The sequence below is a fragment of the Apodemus sylvaticus genome, chromosome 1 (genome assembly GCF_947179515.1).
Source record: "Apodemus sylvaticus chromosome 1, mApoSyl1.1, whole genome shotgun sequence".
In the NCBI taxonomy this organism is placed as follows: Eukaryota; Metazoa; Chordata; class Mammalia; order Rodentia; family Muridae; genus Apodemus; species Apodemus sylvaticus.
In genome coordinates, this window is record NC_067472.1 from 125,865,480 (window position 1) to 125,889,063 (window position 23,584).

Below are 23,584 nucleotides of genomic sequence, written 5' to 3' on the forward strand. Positions count from 1 at the left end.
TTAACAAGTAGCTTCCATAGCTTAACCATGGTTAAATAACAAGGCCAACTTTATGCTATCTTTCCATCACAAGATTCTGCAGTCTGCAGGCTATATATAGTCTGCCTCCTTACTATACACAATGTAAGTGGACCAATATATGTGCACCTGAAACTTTTGGGAGAACAGTAGCACCCATGTTCTACAGTTTGTTTTCCCAGTCATAATTGAGACCAACATAGCTAAACCCCTTAGGCTGGTATAGAAAACATGCTTGGGAGGGGTATGAACCATGGAGGTTCTTCCTTAGGAGTCTCCCAGCATGGGCTCCTGTACTTATTGTGGAATTAAACTTCTGGAAGCTAGGTTCCCACTTCCACCACCAGGTCAAAGGATCAGCCACACACTCAGTTCTGGCCTTCAGTTTTCCCTCTGGATCCCCTTGATTTCTTATTGCTTTATATTTAACTTTTAAAGTATGCATGTCTAATTTACCTGGAATTTCTGGGGGAGTGGTCAAAGAAAACTTAGAATAAAATTTCTGTAAATCACTTGCTTTTCTAAGAAATATTTCAGGGGTTTGTCTACTGCTCATTCAGCTTCTCTTAAGAGTGATATCTTAAGAAAGTCTAGCACAGGGACTCACTCAGAGGGATAAACCCAGGACGTTGCCATTTGGACAGCTGAAGTACAGGACACTTCTGTCATCACAGGGCTCCTGCAAGCTTCCCTTGGTAGCTGTGCCCCTCCCTCTTATTCCACCACTTGGAAATTTCTAATCTGTTCTTCATTTCTAAAAGTTTAATCATTTCAAGAACATTGCGTAAGTGGAATGATGCAATAGACAGCCTTTGGAGTCTTGCTTTTTAAAATGACGTGTTAATTCCCAGAGATGCTCCCAGGGTTCTCTGTCTATTGTTGACTGATTTCTTCTTACTTCTGTGTTGTAATCCATGGTTTACATGTGCCATAGACTGTATTCACACAGCAAAGAGCGTTAGGTTCATCCCACTGTTTGATTATGGTGAACAAAGCTTCTGTAAACAGTTATGTACAGTTTGTTAGGATTTTCTCATTACTGGGATAAATAGTTAAGATAATAAGTACTAAGTTTCTATACATACAGACATAGATACATACATATTTTATTTTTTTCATGTATATGGAAGAATGAAATGTTTGTAGGAGTCAAAAAGGTTGTTGGACCCCCTGGAGTCAGAGTTTCAGGCAATTGTAAGCCTTTGATATGCATGCTAGGGACTTGAGTATTCTGCAAAAGAAGCAGATACTCTTAACCACTGAGCCATCCCTCACCCCACCCTATCTTCACTTCTGCCATTTGTGTTTTGCAGTCTTCTGTATGGTCAGAGGGATTTATGCTTAGGTTTGGAGAAAAGAAACTGGGGAAGACCCTTGAGGACATCAGTACGGGGGAAAGTTACTGAACAGAACACCAATGGCTTTTGACAAATGGGACCTCATAAAATTACAGTTTCTGTAAGGCAAAGGATACCATCAAAAGGACAAATCAGCAACCAACAAATTGGGAAAAGATCTTCACCAACCCTACATCCAATAGAGGGCTAATAGAACTCAAGAAGTTAGACCACCAGAAAACCAAATAACTCTATTAAAAATGGGGTACAGACCGGTGGTGGTGGCACATGCCTTTAATCCCAGCACTTGGAAGGCAGAGGCAGGCAGATTTCTGAGTTTGAGGCCAGCCTGGTCTACAGAGTGAGTTCCAGGACAGCCAGGGCTACACAGAGAAACCCAGCCTCACTTAGCTCATTCCTGCTGTTAGGTGGAAGGAGCTGGCTTCACTGCTAAGTCTACAAGAGCTACAGGTGCTTGCTGTTCTTTATTAAACTGAAGGAGTCCCTTTTTAGTCCCTTTTTCTAAGAATTCTCTATTGGTGTTAACTTTTGCCAAATGTTTTCTCTGTATCAACTGACAGGAGCTAGCATAGGAGTGGGCACCAAAGAGAAGACTCTAAGCAGCCCTATCCCTATGGCTGAAGTATTTTCTACTGAGAAATTAGGGTGCCAGGGAATTGCCTCCTTCAATTTGATACTCACTGCTCACCCCAATGAGCTCCAGTGTTAGCGCTGACATTGTTCACACAGATAGTCCTGCTAAACTAAGCATGTCACAGAACAAAACCAAAGCTTTGAGCCAGAGAAAGGGAGTGGCAGGGAGGACAGGACCTTGATAGGATTGGAGAGAGTTCAGAGCCACAGGAGAGTTCTTCAGGACACCCCCTGAAGAACTTCATGTCCCTTACTGTTGGTTAATGTGTAAGTCATAGCCAAGGAACTGAAGGGCTGAGAGACCTGCAACCTGTTAGACAACTTTGATCATTTGTTTACCTATACTTACATGAGGGTCAACGTATGCTGAATAGCTCATATCAAGGGAACTAGAGTCAGGAGAGCTCAAGAAGCTGAGGTCAGAGCTGAGAGTGGCTCAGAAAAATCCCCGAGGGTGCCCCTCGGAGCTAGCTTTAAACACCTTCCAAGCCAGAGAACATGGTCAGGTCCTCTGCTCACAACAGTAGGATCCCTTTACTCTCCTACCCAACATTTCCCTTCTGAGCAGGAGCAGAGAAGACAGAAGCTGAGCAAGGCCCTCCTTATCTACACACAACCCACTTAGGATAAAGGAGCCACAAACTCCCAGCATCCCAACATGCATCACATGGCAAGATAAGGTCCAAGCAAGACCAAAGTAATTTTAAATAAATTGAGAGCTGTAACTATTTTGGTTCTATGATGAGGGGATAAAAATCATCATCGGTGGACATTAGTGTATTCTTCCAAATTCTTTTTACCAGGCACAAGTGTACGGAATATTGTTTAAAGAAGACAGTGGAGCAAATGCCATGTTTTTGTCATTCTAGCTATTGTTCATTTCAAATTATTCATATTCCTCAGATTTGGGGATTACACAGAGACATCCAAGGCATACCCTCCCCTCTCAATTGTCATGCTGATTGCTCTCCGCTGGCCCCAGTGATTGACCAGCACTGCAAAGGAGTTTACCCTTCACCTAAGAAGTCATGGCCCTTCCCTTCTCCACAGCTATGTGGAGAGTGTGTGTGTGTGTGTGTGTGTGTGTGTGTGTGTGTGTGTGTGTGTGTTTGTGTGTATAATACACATATCTATTCTGCTATTATAAGATACCCATCATTCTTCTGCATATCACAATGTATTTACAGTCTGGATTTCTTAACAAGAGTGAAAAAAAAAAGATCAAGCATTGTCCCGACCTTCAGTCCCGACCGGCCTGGATTCAGTTCTATAGCCATTTACATAAGCTGATGCCTGGTCAAATTTTTCTCTAGATGAAACTATTGCCATGCTCCAGCAGCCTCGTCATGCCTCCCTAGATGTGTCCTCCTCAAAGGACTCTGTGTTCCCTTCATCTACCATGGTCTGCACTGTCTTGAAGAAACTTAAGGACATACTTAGTCACTTGTCTAATATACTGTAAAACAAATATCTTCATGAAACCTGAACTGAGCAGAATAAAGATGCGCCTGTGTGTTTCTTCTGTGTAGCTGGAGATAAGCAGTGAAAGTTGCCAGTTTACTCTTTCACCCAACAGTATCCCATATCTAAATATGGCCTCTATAATCTAGGAGTCTTTTGTCTGGGACCAAAAAATGAGGTCCCATCAACCTGAGACTGCGCCTTACCTATGAACAAGGTTTTAAACTCTCTCTTGAACTACAGCCTCCAAACCAGCAAGAACAGACTTGGCCTTAAAAAATAAGCTGATCTTACATTAGCATGAGTGTGTGTATGTCTGTCTGTGTCTGTGTGTGTGTGTGTGTGTGTGTGTGTGTGTGTGTGTGTGTGTGTGTGTTATGCATTTGCATAGGTGGGTACACTCATCTGAGTTGTGGGAATGTGGAGGCTAGATGTCAATATCCAGTCTCTTCTTCATAGCTCTTCATCTTACTTTTTGAGGCAGGATCTCTCGTGGAATAGAGGAGGTTCACTATTTTGGTTAGACTAGCTCACTACAAGCCCTTTGTGATGCACTTGTTTCTGCCCATCCTATACTGGGTTATGGTGTGCACCTTTGCTCCTGACCTTTATAGAATCTGAAGAATTCTAAGAATTCTAAAAATCTGAAGAATTCTCCGCTCCTAAGAATCTGAAGTCAGTTCCTCAGTTTCTGCATTACCTTTTTAACCCATGCTAAGTTCACAGAAATTGCAAAACAGGAGTTAGAGTCACAGCCTCTCAAGGACTGCCACCAAGATAATCTAGCATTTTGCCCCTAAATCCTGAGGATATCAAGCCAGCAACTGAACTTAACATGCCATCACTTTCTTAGGACTAGAGTGTCTGGTTTTTCTGAACCCTGTGACCACTATGTAGACAGGACAGATGCATCTGCAGATGTAAATGGACATGCCCGGAAGTAACACAATTCCCATTTAAACATGTTAACTTGAGATTGACTCAGTTACTATTGGTAGATAGTAAGCCACAAGATAGAAACCATCAGACCATACCTACTTCCCTTCTCTCTCAAACAGTCACTGACATACTCCACACAGCAGCCAAACCACCACTGACCTTCCAGTCAGACATCTCCGCAAAGAATAGGAGGCTCCTCCTCCACAGGTCCGGGAGCAGTCACTCCAGTCTCCCCAAGCGTCCCAGTTGCCATCTTTGTCTTCATCTGAATCAGCATTTCTTGATGTCTGGATGGGGGGGGGGGGCAGAAAGCAGCCGGTTATAGAAGATCAAATATCACCCAATTCTATGCACAGGAAATATCCACACTAGTCCAGTTCCATGAACAGGATAGCAGTGCTGACTGTCAAAGATTCCCAGGACACTGAGGGAAAGAGACCATTCAGTGAGTATAAAGTTTCTGCCATGCAAGTGAAAAAGTTCCTGGCATGTGACAAAGGACACTGGGCTTATAGCTAGCAATACTGTATCAGGTACTTAAGTTGGTAAGGGAGTTAAATATCATCTTTTCTGTTTCCATTTACAAAGAATGAAAGTAGAACTGAAGGGAAGGCTCAGAAGTTAGGATATTAGTTGCTCTTCTAGAAGAACAGGTTAGATTCCTAGTTATCCATAACTCCACAACTGTATGTAACTACAGCTCCAGGAAGTTCAATTTGGAACACACAGGGTACAGAGACATACAAGCCAGCAAACCACCCACAAAATAACAATATACATAAAATTAATTGAAAAATAAAATCTCAAAAAATAGAAGTGAGGGAATGAGAAAAATATAGAATTGACATAACAATAAGTAATCATATGTATTGACCATATGTATCATAACAATAATCAATCATATATATTAATTTCCTCATGATGCTTTATTACTGCATATTAAATGCAGAAAAATGTGTTACATTATGACATTTTGTATGTGCATATGAAGCACTTTTGTCACATCTACTAAAAGTAAATTTTAAATATTTTAAATTTTGAGAAAGTATCTCACAGTGTAGCTCAAGCAGACACTGAACTTACTGTGAAGCCAAACCTGGCTTCCACCTCATGATCCTCTTGCCTCAGTCTCCTAGATACTAGTATTTTAATACTTTTTAAAAATAGACAGATCCTTGGTCTGGAGAAAGTGCTCAGCAGCTAGGAGTACTTGTTGCTCTCGAAAAGAACCCAAGTTTGATTCCCGGCAAACACATGGTGATTCATAACTGTTCATAACTCCACTTCCAGGGAACCCAATGCCCTCTTCTGACCTCAGCAGGCACCAAGCACATACAAACGTATATGAAGGTAAAACACCCACACATAAAAAAATGAATAAATTTAATAAAAATGTTTTTTAATCTATAAATTCTTAAAGTACATCAAAATGAAATCCAGGTCCATTAGAAATTTATATTAAGGTACTGAAAACCATAAAATACCAGAGAAAAATCACATGCCATACAGACATTGACAGTCATATGGTTAACTTAGGAAAGGCTGACATATTTATTAACAGGGCAGGTAGGGGAGCCTCCACCACAGAAGCAGGGGTGAGGGGGAGGGGATAGGGGGTTTGTGAAAGGGAAACCAGGAAGGGGGATAATATTTGAAAAGTAAATAAAGTAACCAATAAAAAGAAAGAGAGGGAGGAAGGAAGAAAGAAAGAAAGAAAGAAAGAAAGAAAGAAAGAAAGAAAGAAAGAAAGAAAGAAAGAAAGAAAGAAAGAAAGAAAGAAAGAAAGGAAGGAAGGAAGGAAGGAAGGAAGGAAGAAAGAAAGAAAGAAAGAAAGAAAGAAAGAAAGAAAGAAAGAAAGAAAGAAAGAAAGAAAGAAAGAAAGAAAGAAAGAAAGAAAAGGGTGGCATATTTTAATGTCTTTAAAATAAAAATACAAAGCATTTTCTCTCTATCTTCATATAAAGCCAGCCTACAGAACACACACACAGGAAACACGGCCCTGAAAATACAGTATCTGAGCTAAAAGAACCCACAAATTGGCTCTAAGAAGAGAAGAGGTGGAACTCGCCCTCACTGTCCCTGAGCAGAGTCACAGGAGGAAGGATGACAATTTATTTTCGACAGCAAACATGCAAAAGCTTTAAAATCAGCATTAAGGCAGGTGGGTTATCATGGGTAATGATTCTGTCACTTTCTGAACTTGGATGGCTTCCAAAATTTCTTTCTTAAAAGTATTTTAAGCCAAAATACCATCACTGGATGACAAGATCCTATCTGGCTACATGTCTGTAGCCTGTTTAATACAAGTAAGTCTGCACATGGATAGAGGAAGATGTGCTCAGATAAATAAAATGCCAAGGGAGTCAGCATTTTTAAAGGACTTATTTTTTATATCATGTTTATGTGTAATCATGTATGTGCATTGGAGTGGTACATGACTGAGCGCAAGCTACTTTGGAATCCAGGAGCAGTCATCAGATCCCCTGGAGCAGAATGTTACAGGTGTCTGTGTCCTCCAAAGTGGATGCTGGGAACCAAACTCCAATCCTCTGAAAAAAGCAGTGAGGTGCTCTTAAATGTTGACCTATCCACCTCTCCTGACCCCTGCACCATACTTTAAAAGATAAAACATGTCATGTCCCAGTTAAACCTTGCAAGCAAACAAATGAAAATTCATCTCCTCTTGGGCTATGGAAATGTTCAAGTCAAACAGAATTTCATGGGAACCCTGTTTTTTAGAGAATGTAAAGACTGTCTAGGGCCTTGAAGCGATGACCAATGACAGCTCAGGCCTGGATTAGCTATTGCCCAGATCTCCCCTAAGTTAGGCTCCCCTAACCTGTCCAGGCTCTCGGGCAAGTTACACCAGTGCCTCCTCCCCCAGAAAGTTAAATTGGGAGGGGGATGGGTAGGGAAGACCTTCAAAACTGAAATGGAAAATATAGTGCCAGGGAAGCAAAAATGAAGGTTTTCCAATAACGTTCAGTCAAGTTCCACCAGTCATCGGTCCGACAGCCCCTATTTATAGCACAGCGAACAGCCTAGTATAGCAGTGCTTCAGCCTGAGCAGAGAGACAGAAAGAATAAATATTTGGCAGCTGATCAAATCTGTCATCGGGAATGGGAGCTAATGAAACCTACACTATTTACTGTTCTAATTAAGACACTGTTAGGTTCGATTTTCTGCCCTGAATGTCACCAAACATAACTATACCCTGTCTATCATCGTATAGTATAAAATATAAAATTCTAATTCATAGAAAAATACAATTAGCAGTTTAATGCCCTCATCTAGACATTTAGATGGGGTGAGTCCAGATCGTTTAGGAAAATGTTTCAACTGTACACAGCTGAAATTGGTTTTTCTTCTTGTCACTTGATATATGAATTGGTCAAATGTGAAAAGTTGAAAAATATCATCATATATTTTTTAAACGAAAGTTGAGAGCTCCCTGCAATATTGTTTTAATTTGTTTTTATTCCCACCATCCCATCTGTTCCATTTATAGTTAGAATCGGGTTTCTTTCCATAACTCCTCCACCTTCACTTACAGAAAACATCTTGATTCTAAAATAATTAAAACGGGCACATTATAAAATGAAAACATCTGGTTTCTCTGATTGAATACGTCAGATTTTTTCCCCTTAAGAAAACAGAAAGCAAACGGCATCTCAAGGAGTCCTGGTGGTGTTTTTCTTCTCTGTTAGGATGGCTGGGTTCCTCAGACCCCAGTGCCACATCCTGCCAGCCCCTGACCCTGTCATGCATTCTACCTGACTACAAAGTAGCAACGATGTCCCTGATTTTACCCACTTCTCTCTTCTGAGCTTCCTTTCCTGGAATTCCCACCTCTCTAGAAAAGCTGACAATGAGCCCCAATCATTTTCTCTGGAAAAAGAAAAAAAAAACTTCCAGAATTTTCCCAAGCCTCTAGTGTCTGGCTAACACCCCTCTTTCTGCTCTCCCTGCTCTTCCGTGACTATGTTCAATCTCTGGACACAATCAAGGATGCAAATTTTAAATCTCAAAATGTAGTGTCTAGACTATGGCATTATGTCTAAAAAGAACACAGGCCTTGTATTGCCCCATGACCCAGATTCCCACGTGTGTGTGCATATGCATATGTGTGTATAGTACACGTGTACACAGGAATGTGGAGACCAGAGACTGACCTCGGGTGTTATTTCTCAGGGGAAATCCACCTTGATTTTTTTATTCAGAAACAGGGTCTTGTATTGGCTTGGGGCTCACTTCTTTGAATGAGCTGGTTCACCAGCCCAAGAAATCTGTCTGTCTCAGCCTTCCCAGCCCTGAGACTACAAATACGCTTTCATGGCTGGTTTTTCTGTGCAGGTTCTGGAGACTGGACTGAGCTATCTCCTTAAGCAATGACAAATCTCTTTTGAAATAGTTTCCTCTCCCTCCCACCTCCCTTCTGCTTTCCGTTTAGTTTTTTTCTTTCCTCCCTCCATTTCCCCTCCTGCCCTCTCTTTCTCATTGTTTCAGGCAACACCATCTATTGGAACATCTATGGAGGCAGTATTATATAATGATTAAAGCTGTTACAATGAGCTTTTAACCTTATCAAATTCACGCTAAACCACGATGGTCACCATCACTCATGCAATATTTAAAATATACATAAGAAGTAATTCACACAGAATCTCCATGTAGCTGGCAAGAGTGTCACAAACACCAGCAGTTGTTGTCCTTAAAAACAGCATCTTTAGGATAACGATGGCAAAGCCAGCTCTCCACTTGCTGCTTGTGCAAGACTTAAAATTAATCACCAGCGAAGCTCTTTCCATTGTTGCTTTTGGATCAGGCAGCCAGCCTGCAGAGGTCTGCTTGGACCCCGATCCTAGCACCCATCTGTAAGCCCTGCTGCTTGACTTTGCAGCCTCCATGTGTCCCCCCAGTCACCGATAAGCATGCTAGACATAGCTTCCTAATCAGACAGAATTCCTCTAATGCGTGTGTCTGCTTCTTTACAGTAGTAAGCAGATCACGATGCCAGGAGGGTAGCCCGCTAATGAGAGAGAAGGCCTGGGAACATAGCTTAATGTTACTGCAAAGACAGGAAACAGTATCAGTCACCATTGTCAAATATTGGGAGGCAGAAGAGAGTTGTAGAGGATGGAGGGACAGCTATCCCAGGAACTGGGTAAAGCCTTCCTTGGCTGTGGTAGCCAAGCCTCCTGAGAGAAGAGGAATGTGGTGGCCTCACTTTGACCAGCCCAGTGGCTACAAAGACAGAGTTGGCTTCATGATAATCCAGAGCAGAAAATCTTTGTTTACCAGTGGGTACTGCTTTTTCCAATCCCCCTTTCAAGCTTCTCTTTAAAACTTCCTCATGTGATTATTTACATTCCATGAGGACACTGCTTTATAAGGTAAGTTATTAAATGAACCCAATCAAAGTTTAATTCAACCAACATCAAGCCTGAGCCCCTGTGGTAAGACCTAGATAAAGACCTAAAGAACCATGTCCTTCCTAAAGCAGCTGCTGTCCTAGCAGACAGTGCTGTGGGCCGGTCCTTGGAATGGCTTATGTCTGCTCTAAGTGCCACAGCCCCTCTGGTGGATCCTCCCTGCACCATCTTCAGGTAAGCAACACTTTCAGAACCATATGTGTGCAGAGAATAATGGGTCCAAGGCAGAACCCCTTTATCACTTCCCCTAGGCAAATTCTGTTTTCCTCTGTGTGATTTCTCCTCTTACGTTCATTTCCTTTGTGAGGAGGAATCCAGTCAAATACAGGCAGCCGAGCTATCGTCACTCACAGTTAGCATTCCAAGCCTTGGATCCCCTCCACTGCTGCTGGGATCCACTTGACCACAACATTCTTTTGATATCTCAATGAAGCTTTTTATGTTATCCCCCACCCCACCCCCATCTTTATTGCAAGTGGAACTACACTTCTGGATTTCAACAGTCTGATATTTTATCTGGGGTATTTTGTGAGGAATGCACATTCCTGGCTGGCATTTGTGGGCTCCCAATCATCTGTTGGTCCCCTTATCTGAACAGATACCTATGATCAAGGCTCTGCACAGGAGCCCCCCAAGAGGGCAAGCATAGATCTAATCCCTCAAGCAGCTTCTAATGAGGCGGAAGGAAGAGAGGTCAGGGGACACTGTGAGGTGACATTAATCCTTAATTGTCAAGAAAAACAGATACATAAGCTGTGTTTCCACAGCTTTCCTTAGCAGAGCTCAGAGCAAGGCTAGCTCTTTTGCACAGAATGAATCAACTCTTGGAACCATATGCCCCCTCATAGAATAGTTTGGGTTGCAGGTAAGCTGTTATTTTTTATTACTTTTATTATTATTATTATTATTTTTTACAATTCAGTCATTGCCCCCTTTCTGGCCAGCCCTGACACAGTTCCTCATTCCATTCCTCCTCCCATTGTCTCCAAGAGATGTCCCTCCCCACTCTGTCAGGCCTCCCCACTCCCTGGGGCCTCAAGTCTCTCAAGGGTTAGGCAAGTCTTCTCCCACTGAGGACAGAGTAGGCAGTCCTTTGCTGTATATGTGTCAAGGGCCTCGGTCCAACTCTTGTATGCTGTCTGGCTGGTGGCTCAGTAAGCCCTTATTTTTGTTTTCTCTATTTTCTAACTGCGAGTTAGTTATAAACACTTTTCAATATTCTGCTTTTTGTATCATTCAGTGTGTGTGTACGAACTTGCATATGTGTCCATGTGTGTGTATTTGTATATTTGTTTGTGTATGTGTGCATGTGTATGTGTATGTATGTGTATATTCATGTGTGTGTATGTGTGAATGTGTATGTATGTGTATATTCATGTGTGTGTACGTGTGCATGTGTGTATGTGTGAATTGTATATTCGTGTGTATGTGTCTATGTATGTGTGTGTGCATATGTGTGTGTGTGTGTGTATGTGTAATAAAACATTTTTTAAAAGAAAAAAAACACCAAAGGAAAACCTGTGAGAACACATCCAAAGAAGCTGTGTGTATTATGTGTCATTTGCTTTAGACTATCAGGCTTAATGATTGCTTAGGAAATCATATTTTCCCAAGTAAAATTCTAGCTTGGGAAATGTTGGATGAAAAAAAAATTCCCCAGGGATGTTGTTTACTCAGTATACACTCACACTTGGCAAAAGTCGGGAATCCGGAAGGTGTGCGTGCGTGCGTGCATGCGTGCGTGCGCCAGGACTGCCTGCTCTTCTTGTATCCCCAGGCATAAATCAAATCATAAACCGTTTCCCTGACAAGTTCTTAAATCTACGAGTTATACAGAATAGGGCCATTCTGCTGGTCTTGCTAAAACATTAGTAATTAAACACAGATTTCACATCTAAGGTCACTTATTGGAAATGCCATATTAACAGCTCCACATTAACAACAACTCCAAATGAACTGAGTTCCAGTGGGATATTACTTCCCAGACTTCAAATAAAGGTTCATTCCAGTGTTCCCACAAAGGTTATTTGAGGAGATCTCAAACCTCTCGGTTTCTGTGAACAGTAGATACATTCTTCCAGGTTAATACTACCTTCAGGTCTTAAGCAACAGAACTTTAAAATTATGAATTGGGCGGATGTCATAAAAATGTCACTCAAGTTGTCATACAGATCAACAATTCAATTCGGCCAGGTTGTATCAAACACAAATACATGTGCTAGGTACTAGTGATAAATTCCCAGGACTCTGAAGCTCACCTCTCCTTCTCCAGTTCACACTGCTAAAATTCACTGGCTGGAGAGAGGCTAGCCTGTGGAATTTGGACAGCACTTTCCTAGCCAGTCTTTGTCCCTGGACATTGTTACCATCATAAGAGAACTTCAGTTTCACTGATTCACTGCTACACGTTTCACACTAATAAGCTTCTCCCTGCCAGACACAACTCAGCCTGCAGCTCCACAGCTCACAGCTTCTGTTCATACTTCATCTCATACCCCAGACATATCACGTTCCTCACTATTTCCACAATAACATGTTAGTTAAATCCTGTGTGTGTGTGTGTGTGTGTGTGTGTGTGTGTATGTTCTGGGAGTATGAGCCAACCTGCATGACTAAGGAACCAAACAGATTTCTTGGTTCCTTATCCAATGCATATCACATTTGACCCAAAACAGATGCTTGAGTGACAGGCACTTTATTTACTGTGGAATCTCTGGAACCCCTTGAGAGGTATTTTATTTGTTAAAGAATATGTTTATCTATTCATTTATTTCAGAGCACTAGCATTTGCTTTTGCAACTCTAGATATCGGGTTCACAGTCTTGGGCATAAGAGACAAGTGCTTTGCCACTGAACAATGTCCATAGCCCCCAAGGAACATTTTTAAGACACATCATTGAGTGGACAGGGCACAGGGAAAGCAAGAGAATTGGGAAGCAAACTGGACTGGTTTAATCCAGACCCTATAAATACCAGGATTTTCATCTTTATCTTTCTTTTTGTTATATTTTTATTTTCTATATTCTTTGTTTACATTCCAAATGATTTCCCCTTTCCCGGATCCCCCCTCCCCATATGTCCCATAAACCTTCTTCTCTCCATCCCTTCTCCAATCACCTCCTTCCTTTTTCTCTGTCCTTATATTCCCCTCCCATGCTAGATCAATCCTTTCCAGGATCAGGACCCTCTCCATACTTCTTCATGGGAGTCATTTGTTATGCGATTTATGCCTTGGGTATTCAGGGCTTCTGAGCTAATTAATGTCCACTTATCAGAGATTGCATTCCATGTGTATTCTTTTGTGATTGGGTTACCTCACTTAGGATGATCTTTCAGTGTAAAGAGCTATTAGGGAAAGCTTCTGTGCTTTTTGTTGAGAAAATACAGGGGGGAGGGGAGGGAGGAACAGAGAGAGAGGGGAAGGAGGGAGGAAGGGAGGGAGAGAGGAGCAAGAGGAGAGATAGAGAGAAGGGGAGACAGACACACCTCTCTTTCCTGTCTCATAGTGTTCCTCATTGGCCAAAGCTAAGCAGAAGCCAGAGAGGATAGGGGGAACCTGATGCAGCTTGTAGAGGTCCCAGCCCCATGGGGAAGGATGCACAGTGGATCTACAGGGCTTAAAGAAGCTTCTAGCATACTCATTTATCAGCGCACTGGAAAATTTGAAAGCAGAGGTGTGATTTCTGTGTTTTGGAAAAGTTCTTCCGGCAAGCAGGAGCATGAGGAAGGACCCCAAGAAGTAGAGCCTCTGTTTAAATACTGCATGCAAGAGTCCAGAGTCCACAGTGTACATCACAACATTTATCCCAAAGAGAGGTCACAGATGTGACACCCGAAGGCACTGGGATCAACAGGATCTGACAACTTTCCATACCCAAGGAACAGGAAGTGCCAATCCAACTGACTCCCGGGTACCCATGTTAAGTGGTGCCGGCCAATCTCATTGAGGCTTCAGAGCCATTCTCAAACCGACTCTCTGGTAGGAGCCAATCCAACTGACTCCCGGGTACCCATGTTAAGTGGTGCCGGCCAATCTCATTGAGGCTTCAGAGCCATTCTCAAACCGACTCTCTGGTAGGATTCTAGTGCTCTTCTGTACAAAATGAAAGCGCCGGTGTCAGTAGGTCTCAGTAGTGGCTAAAAAGAACACAAGTGACCAGTGCCCCGCAGCTCCCCTTTACTTAATTATGATGGTAATTTCCATCAAAGATGATTGTATGCATATCTTTGTGTTGGGGGTGGGGAGTTCATGTGTGTGCCAATGTGTGTGGGAGTGAATGTATGTGGAGGTCAAAGGGCAACCTCAGGGGTCATTCTTAGGTCATTCTAAGGTTACAGTCTACCCTGTTTTTTTAGATAGGATCTCTCATTGACCTAACAATTTTTGGTAAGAAACTACAGCCGGGGGGGGGGGGGGGCACACCTCTCTTCTCACCGACAGGTTATTTGTTTGCAAGGCAAGCACTGTACTGACTGAGCCATTCTCCAGCCCCAGAAGAATTTCAACAAAATAATTATTTGGCCAAAACTCAAACATATAAAGACTTCATCTATCAATCTAGATTGCTGACTTCTGCCGAAAATGAAAGAAAAAGACCTAAATGGTATTCACATGATCACATGACATGAAATGAAATTCAAGTGTGGTCACTCAATTAAAATGGGCAATGCAGGGTCTCCCCAGTCTCAAAAGTTCGCAATGAGAACCACCAGTTCTCACTTCTCACCTCTGCAGGATGACTGCTGGAGAACAGCACATTGCGAGTAGGAAATGAGCAAGGCCAGACAGCAAAGAGTGAAAAGAACAAAACTTCTTAAAAAAAAAAAAAAAGCAAGAGTATGAAAGTCAAGGAGAAGCGATGGCGCTGAGCATTTCACGCACTCTGGGACTGCCACCTGCCCCCCTCCCAAGGCCACAGGGCTGTGCAAGCTGAAGAAGAGAAGATACCCTATGTGAAATTAGCTCCGATAATGTGACTGATAAACATGGGGGATGGAGAATGGAAAAATTGTAAGGAAGTCATGATATATTAACTAAGATTTAAACATAAAATTTAAAACATAACGACTCCAGATTCCTAATGCAGTATGATCTTTAGTCATACATGTTAAAGATACCATTGAGGAAATGGTATGCTCTGCTGTGGTTACAAGTTCTGCATGCTCCTCAGTTTCTCTTTACTTGCTTATTAAATTCACATAAACTAGGAATGCAAATATGGCTCAGTGGTTGAAAGCACTGGCTGCTCTTCCAGAAGACCCAGGTTTGATTCCTAGCACCTATGTTAGGTGGCTCATAGCCTTAACTCCAGCTCTGGGGAAATCAAAGTCCTCTTCTAGCTTCTGAGGATGACTGCAGTCGAGTGCATGTCCACATACAGACACCCATGCATGTACATCATTGTCTTATAATTCACATAAAATTAAATACTTTTCTGTTGTGGATAGCCCTAGGCTTGTATTTTGAGGCTAATTCCAGTCCTCAGAGGGGTTGCAGAAGAGGAGTTGCCTTGTGAACCTTCTCCCCACCTTAACTTTTCAAATAAAGGTTTAAGTCAATGATTGGGCAGGAGAAAGGGGGAGGAGCTGAGAGTTTGAGGGAGGAGAATTCCATTGATCCGCCTGCCTGTCACTGTACCAATACCATGCAGTTTTTAACACTATTGCTCGGTAGTATTGCTTGAGGTCAGGGATACTGATTCCCCCAGAATTTCTTTTGTTGTTGAGAATAGTTTTAGCTATCCTGGGTTTTTTTGTCATTCCAGATAAATTTGAGAATTGCTCTTTCTAACTCTATGAAGAATTGAGTTGGGATTTTGATGGGTATTGCATTGACAGCACATCAGCAATCTATAACAGGGGAAACCCCAGCCATCCAGTGTTGCAGAAATAGCCCTACAGCCTCACAGGAGGCACAAACACCAGCCAAAGACAAGACCAACTAATACCAGAAATAACAAGATGGCAAAGGGCAAACGCAGGAACGCTACTAACAGAAATCTAGGCAATATGGCAGCGTCTGAACGAAACTCTCCAACATCAGCAAGTCCTGGTTACACAAACACACCAGAAAAACAAGATTTGGATTTAAAATCACTGTTCATGATGCTGCTAGAAGAACACAAAAAGGACATAAATGAATCTCTTAAAGAAATACAGGGGAACATGAATAAGCTAGAAACCTGTATAATGGAAACACAAAAATCACTTAAAGAAATTCAGGAGAATAAGGCTCAAGAGATAAAAGCCAATAAAGAAGGAACACAAGAAATGCAGGAGAAAGTGAGACAAACAGCAGAAGTCATGAAAGAGGAAACACAAAATTCTCTTAAAGAATTACAGGAAAACACAAACAAGCAAGTGAAGGAGCTAAGCAAAACCATCCAGGATCTAAAATCAGAAGTAGAAACAACTAAGAAATCGCAAAGGGAGACAACTTTGGAGATAGAAAACCTTGAGAAAAAATCAGGGACCATAGATGCAAATATCAACAACATAATACAAGAGATGGAAGAAAGAATCTCAGATGCCAAAGATACCATAGAAACCATTGACTCAACAGTCAAAGAAAATGCAAAATGCAAAAAGCTTGTATCCCAGAACATCCAGGAAATCCAGGACACAATGAGAAGACCAAACCTAAGGATTATAGGTATAGAAGAGAGTAAAGATTTACAATTGAAAGGGCCAGCAAATATCTTCAACAAAATTATGGAAGAAAACTTTCCCAACTTAAAGAGAGAGATACCCATGGATATACAAGAAGTCTACAGAACTCCAAACAGACTGGACCTGAGCAGAAATACCTCTTGTCACATAATAATCAAAACCCCAAATGTACTAAACAAAGAAAGAATATTAAAGGCAGCAAGAGAAAAAGGCCAAGTAACATATAAAGGAAGACCTATTAGAATCACAGCAGACTTCTCACCAGAGACCATGAAAGCTAGAAGATCCTGGGCAGATCTCATGTAGACTCTAAGGGAACACAAATGTCAGCCAAGACTACTATACCCAGCAAAACTCTCATTCACCATAGATGGAGAAACCAAGATATTCCATGACAAAACCAAATTTACACAATATCTTTCTACAAACCCAGCTCTACAAAGAATAATAGGAGGAAAACTCCAATACAAGGAGGGAAATGACACCCTGGAAAAAGCAAGATAGTTACTGTCTTTCATCAAACCCAAAAGAAGATAACCACTCAAATATAAAAATAACATCGAAAATGACAGGAAGTAATAATCACTATTCCTTAATGTAGTGGCTATTCCTGGTTGTCAACTTGACTATATCTAGAATGAACTACAGTCTAGAATTGGAAGGCTCATCTATGATCCTAATTTGGAGACTCAGAGATATAAGTTTCTGACCTGGATCTTGGTATGGAGATCTTGAAGCATAGTGGCTAGAACAAGGAGATCTCTGAGTTCAAGATCATTTGGGATTAAAGGCATGGATGCACACACCTTTAATCTGGGCCACACCCTCTGCTGGAGACCCACACACCAATAATCTGGGCCACATCCTCTGTTGGAGACCTATAGCCTTTAATCTGGGCTATACCCTCTGCTGGAGATATATAAGGACATTAGAAGAAGGAAGATTCTCTCTCACTCTTCCTTGCCTGCTTGCCTCGTGGGACTGAGAAACTGCTAGATCCTTGGACTTCCATCCACAGCTGCTGCTGACCATTGTTGGGGAGTTGGACTATAGACTGTAAGTCATCGACAAATTACCTAACTATATAAAGACTATCCATACGTTCTGTGACTCTAGAGAACCCAAACTAATACAGAAGTTGGTACCAGGAGTGGTTCTAGAGGAGCAGAAGTATAAGGATGAATGTTTCAAAATTTTGGAGTTGGTTGGTTGATCCAATAGCACCTTCAACTACTAAAACTTCTCCAGATTCTCTCCCTCCTGGGAGCTCGTAGAATATTGAAGACCCGTGGATGAAACTATATCTCAAGCTTAAAGAAGCTAATGCCTTTGATTATCTTGATGAATTAGGTGATTCAGTGGTATACAATACTTTCTCCAAGTTGGGGGAAAATCAGAAAATGATTTTGCTGGCTGGTTGCTCTTAGCATCTCGGGGGGGAAAAACAATGAAGGAAAGGAAGGAGTTGTGTGATAAAATTGAAGAACTCCAGACTCAAGTAAACAATCTAAAAGTTACTAAGTATGCCCTTGAAGAGAATCTACTCTCTAGCAGCCATAGAGCTCAAGTAGCAGAAAATCAAACTGAAGCCCTCATTATAAGGTTGGCTGAATTACAGCGAAAATTTAAGTCTCAACCTCAGAAGGTGTCAGCAGTTAAAGTAAGGGCATTAATTGGCAAAGAATGGGATCCTATAACTTGGGATAGGGATGTGTGGGAAGACCCTGTTGAAATTGAGAATTTTGAATCTTCAGATTTTCAAGGATTTGCTCCACCTGAAGAAGTAGTACCCTCAGCCCCACCCCTTGAAAAAATGCCTTCTCCACTTGAGGAAATTAATCCCTCAGAGCCTGATAAACCAGCAGTGACTTTTGCTAACAATACTGATGTTTCTCAAGGCCCACCAATAGTTTCTTCTAGACCTATAACCAGACTCAAGGCAAAGCAGGCCCCTAGAGGGGAGGTAGAAAGTGTAGTCCATGAGGAAATACACTATACTAATAAGGAGCTTAATGAGTTTGCTAATTCATTCAAGCAGAAGTCTGGAGAATATGCGTGGGAATGGATTTTAAGGGTGTGGGATAATGGTGGAAGGAACATAAAACTAGAGCAGGCTGAGTTTATTGGCATGGGCCCTCTGAGTGGAGATTCTAGGTTTAATATGGAAGCTCGCACAGTTACAAAAGGTGTCAAAAGTTTGTTTGATTGGTTGACTGAAGTATTTATCAAAAATGGCCTACTGAAAAGGAGTTGGAGATGCCTGATACTCCTTGGCTTAGTGTTGATGAAGGGATTTTAAGGCTTAGGGAAATTGCAATGCTAGAGAGGATACGTTGTGTAAAACCTAATCCTCCACAGTGGGAAGGTCCAGAAGATATGCCCTTCACCAGTCCTATAAGATGCAAACTGGTGAAAGGGGCACCAGCACATTTAAAGAGTTTTGTTCTTGCCCTATTCCTTGTGCCAGACCTTAGGGTTGGAGATGCTGCTGCTCAATTAGATGAATTAAATTCAATGGGTTTAATTGGGCCCCGAGTTAACAAGGGCCAGGTGGCAGCATTGAATCGCCAGAGACAAGGTGATTGTAGTTATTATAATGGACAGCGTAGACAAAACAATGTTTATAATGACATACCCCATAATGGGCAGAGAGGTGGAACTTATAATGGACCTTTGGTGCTGGCTAATCAATCATGGTGTTTCCAGGGATGAAATACATAGGAAACCTACTGCATATCTGTTAAGCAGAAAAATCCTCAAACAAATGATAGAAAGGCTGCATTGGATCGTGGCAAAAGGCAATCTCAGCCAGTGAATCACTTTCCAGACTTGAGCCAGTTTAAAGATCCAGAACCCCTTGAATGAAGGGGTTGCCAGGTTCCCCTGAGGGAGGATCTTGATAAGACACCTAAAAGTTTTGCTGTTAGTCTTTCTCCAATTCTTCCCCAGAGGGACCTATGGCTTTTTACAAGGGTAACTGTACACTGGGGGGAAGGAAATAATCAGACTTTCTGGGGGCTATTGGATACTGGTTCTGAATTGACACTGATTCCAGGAGATCCCAAGAAACATTGTGGCCCTCCAGTTAGAATAGGAGCTTATGGAGGACAGATGATTAAAGGATTTTTGATTGATGTGCGACTCACAGTAGGTCCAGTGGGTCCCCGAACACATCCTGTGGTCATTTTCCCAGTTCCAGAATGTATAATTGGTAAAGATATACTCAGAAATTGGCAGAATTCTCATATTGGTTCTCTGACCTGTGGAGTGAGGGATATTGTGGTTGGAAAGGCAAAATGGAAGCCTTTAGAGTTGCCTCTGCCAAAGAAAATAGTGAATCAAAAACAATATCGTATTCCTGGAGGAATTGCAGAAATTACTGCCACAATCAAGGACTTGAAAGATGCAGGGTGGTGGTTCCCACTACATCTCCCTTTAACTCTCCCATCTGGCCAGTGCAGAAGACAGATGGATCACGGAGGATGACAGTTGACTATCAAAAATTAAATCAGGTAGTAACTCCAATTGCAGCTGCTGTACCAGATGTAGTTTCATTACTTGAGCAAATTAACACATCTCCTGGAACCTGGTGTGCAGCTATTGACCTGGCAAATGCCTTCTTCTCAGTACCTGTACATAAGGACCACCAGAAGCAATTTGCTTTCAGTTGGCAAGGCCAGCAGTATACCTTTATAGTTTTGCCTCAAGGATATATTAACTCTCCTGCCCTGTGTCATAACTTAGTTAGAAGGGATCTTGATCATTTATCTCTTCCACAAAATATCACATTGGTGCACTATATTGATGATATTATGCTGGTTGGACCAAGTGAGCAGGAAGTAGCAACCACTTTGGATTCATTGGTAACACATATGCGTATCAGAGGATGGGAAATAAATCCAACCAAGATTCAAGGACCATCTACTTCAGTGAAATTCTTAGGAGTACAGTGGTGTGGGGCATGCAGAGATATTCCTTCTAAGGTGAAAGATAAGTTATTGCACCTGGCCCCTCCCATCACCAAGAAAGAAGCACAACGTTTAGTGGGTCTATTTGGATTCTGGAGACAACACATCCCTCACTTAGGTGTGTTACTCACACCTAAAGTTACTTTCAACCTAAAGTCATCAAAAGAGATACAGAAGGACACTTCTTGCTGGTCAAAGGAAAAATCCACCAAGAAGAACTTTCAATTATGATAACATTTTTATGGCACTGGGTCTGTGTACTTATCCTATTCAAAAATTCTATACACAAAAATGCATGAAAATGTTCATAATGTTTCTGTATAAATTCTGTTTTTTTTCCTAGAGCTAAATGATGGGTGGGCTTGTGGTTTTCATCTTACCCTTTCTGAATGGCTGGATTTATAAAGTAAGTGTGACACTTTCAAACTTAATGATTCTTATATATAAATTAGTCTAGCTTGTGGTCAAGTAATTATCCCCTGATACCTTCAAAACCCTGGAAGATGCAGGGTCTCTCTGGAAAACACTGGTCAAGAATTTGGCTATGATGGTTTGGCCTCAAGAGCATTCATGGAAACTGCCTTAGGGACATCTCAACCCTGGTGGGACACGGTCTTCAGCCAGATGTTGCAGATTGTTAACTTCGGGCCTCTACAGACCCACGGTGTTCTAGAACATTGCTTCTCAGCTGGGCCTTTCACCCTCGTGGAGCACTTGGAAATGTCTGAAGAGATTTCGGAGCTGTGCAACCGGGGCAAGGGAGACTGCTACTAAAATGTTAACATGTTCCAGCTCCTAGGGAAGGAAGCCTGGACAGTCAAGAAGTCTCTCATCTAAAGCGTGCCCAGGTCAGGGAAGCCATTCATTCTAGAAGGAAGCTGGGATGGAGATGACTAATCCTCTTTACTCTCATAATGATTTATAACAATTAATGTGAAGACAGTTACTCTCTAACCCGACGTAACGGCCACACATCATGAGAATTTCAGCCTTCAGATGGAGTTAACACGGGGCAAACAGCTTTGCTTTGGCCCTGCTCATCACCATGGATGCAGAGAGGATCCCTGCAGAAACCCGACACTTTCTGCCCTTCTCAAGCAGACTCCTTAGCATTCTTTCTGTGCACTCTTGCCCATTAACAACCACCAAACCATCTTACGAAGCCCTTAATTCTGACGTACCTCAAACCACACTCAAACCACTCATATTTGACAATCCACAGTGGGCTTTTCTTTCCAAGGAGTGGGGGGAATACAGGCATAGTCTTTCAAGTTTCATGATACCAAGTTTTTAGAAAAAGATTCTTTTTTTTTTATTTTTCTTCATGATTTATTTTCATTCATGGTTAGCCATTTTCACATAGAAAAACACAGGATTCGTGCCAACAACTCATCAAGAATATTACCCAGACCACATGCGAGGGGCATCTACTTTAAACAAATTCCCTCAAGAAATACTATTTGACAGCTAGTAAAGTGAGTCACGAAAGAGGGCAGCATGCTGTTTCCATCACTGGCTCCTCCTTCATGCTGGGCCACTGCTGGGCAGAGTGTTACTCCAGGTGAAGAGGGAAATTCTGCATTCCCGAGACCAGAGTGTAAAGATAGGAAGATCCAACAGCAAAACCCCCAGTTCCTTAACCAACGATGTCCCGTGAGTGTTCCAGATTATATAACAACAGCCCGTGTGGAAGACCATCAAGACTTCTGCCAGGGTCTTTAAGTGAAGCAAAGCTAAAGTTCACTTTCTCCTTCAATGACATTCTCCAGATCCCATTTAGTCATTGCCCTCAAATATCTGGTTAAAGAATCGGAAGGCAGGGATCATGCACTGAGTGTTAGAGGAAAGGGAAGGACAACCAGCCTTAGCTCGGGCACTTGCGGGGAGGAAAAGGCAAATCCGTGAGTCCTGATAGATGAGTCAAAACTTTGGCAAAGCTAATCAGGGAGCAGAAAAACACACGAATCCTGTGTTTTTCTATGTGAAAATTACTAACCATGAATGAAAATAAATCATGAAGAAAAATTAAAAAAAAAAGAATCGTTTTCTAAAAACTTGGTATCATGAAACTTGAAAGACTATGCCTGTATTCCCCCACTCCTTGGAAAGAAAAGCCCACTGTGGATTGTCAAATATGAGTGGTTTGAGTGTGGTTTGAGGTACGTCAGAATTAAGAGCTTCATAAGATGGTTTGGTGGTTGTTAATGGGCAAGAGTGCACAGAAATCAGTTCACTGTACACTGAACCGTGTACAGTGTGGGAAGGCAAGGAGAAAATATTTGCATAAACAGCCACAGATTGGATATAGTCATCGAAAATGTACAGACTGGACAGTGGTCTCTGGTAAGGTTGACTGTATCTATCTTCAAAATTCTAAGTTGCACTAGCCATGTCTGAAGCACTTGTTAAGCTTTGTGGTCAATGGCCACTGTGCCAACAGCTACTGTACCAAAGGCCACCGTAGTAGACAATGCAAATCTAGATGTGTCTATGATTAATGCAAGTTCTATTGGACCAATGGCATAAGTCACTGTTGGAAAATGGTCACAAATTTGAAATTAAAATCAAGAAAAGAGAGTTTACATATAAGTATATGTGTATGTTTACATAAAAACAAAACATGGACATACAATATAACTATACATTAAATTAATCAAATTATACATTTGGTAAACTTTGAAAATACCAGGGTACAGAATTTTTTAAAGGAACATTAAAAGTTTCAAAGACACCAGAGAATGAAACCAAACACAATGTGTTCTATACAACAAAGTATCAAATATAACTAAAATGATGTGGCTAGATAAAAAAAATATGAACATAACAAACAAGAATTAAAAAATAAGGAAATTAAAAGAAACATAAATACAACAGGATATAGGCTCTTTTCAGAATTTTTATAACCTTGCGCTTGTGTCATTGGCTCAGTTTTTTTTTGTCTTTTTTTTTTATTCGATATATTTTTTATTTACATTTCAAATGATTTCCCCTTTTCTAGCCCCCCACTCCCCGAAAGTCCCATAAGCCCCCTTCTCTCCCCCTGTCCTCCCACCCACCCCTTCCCACTTCCCCGTTCTGGTTTTGCCCTATACTTCTTCACTGAGT

General features: G+C 41.6%; 1 protein-coding gene across 1 annotated transcript in view; it reads right to left on the reverse strand.

Annotated features, from left to right (window-relative positions):
• Positions 1-23,584, reverse strand: part of Adamtsl3 (ADAMTS like 3) — a 306,645-nt gene that overhangs the window by 180,393 nt on the left and 102,668 nt on the right. Inside the window, exon 4 of the mRNA XM_052186018.1 lies at positions 4,569-4,696. Within this exon, the coding sequence (XP_052041978.1) occupies positions 4,569-4,696 (128 nt within the window). The remainder of the gene's footprint in view (positions 1-4,568; positions 4,697-23,584) is intronic.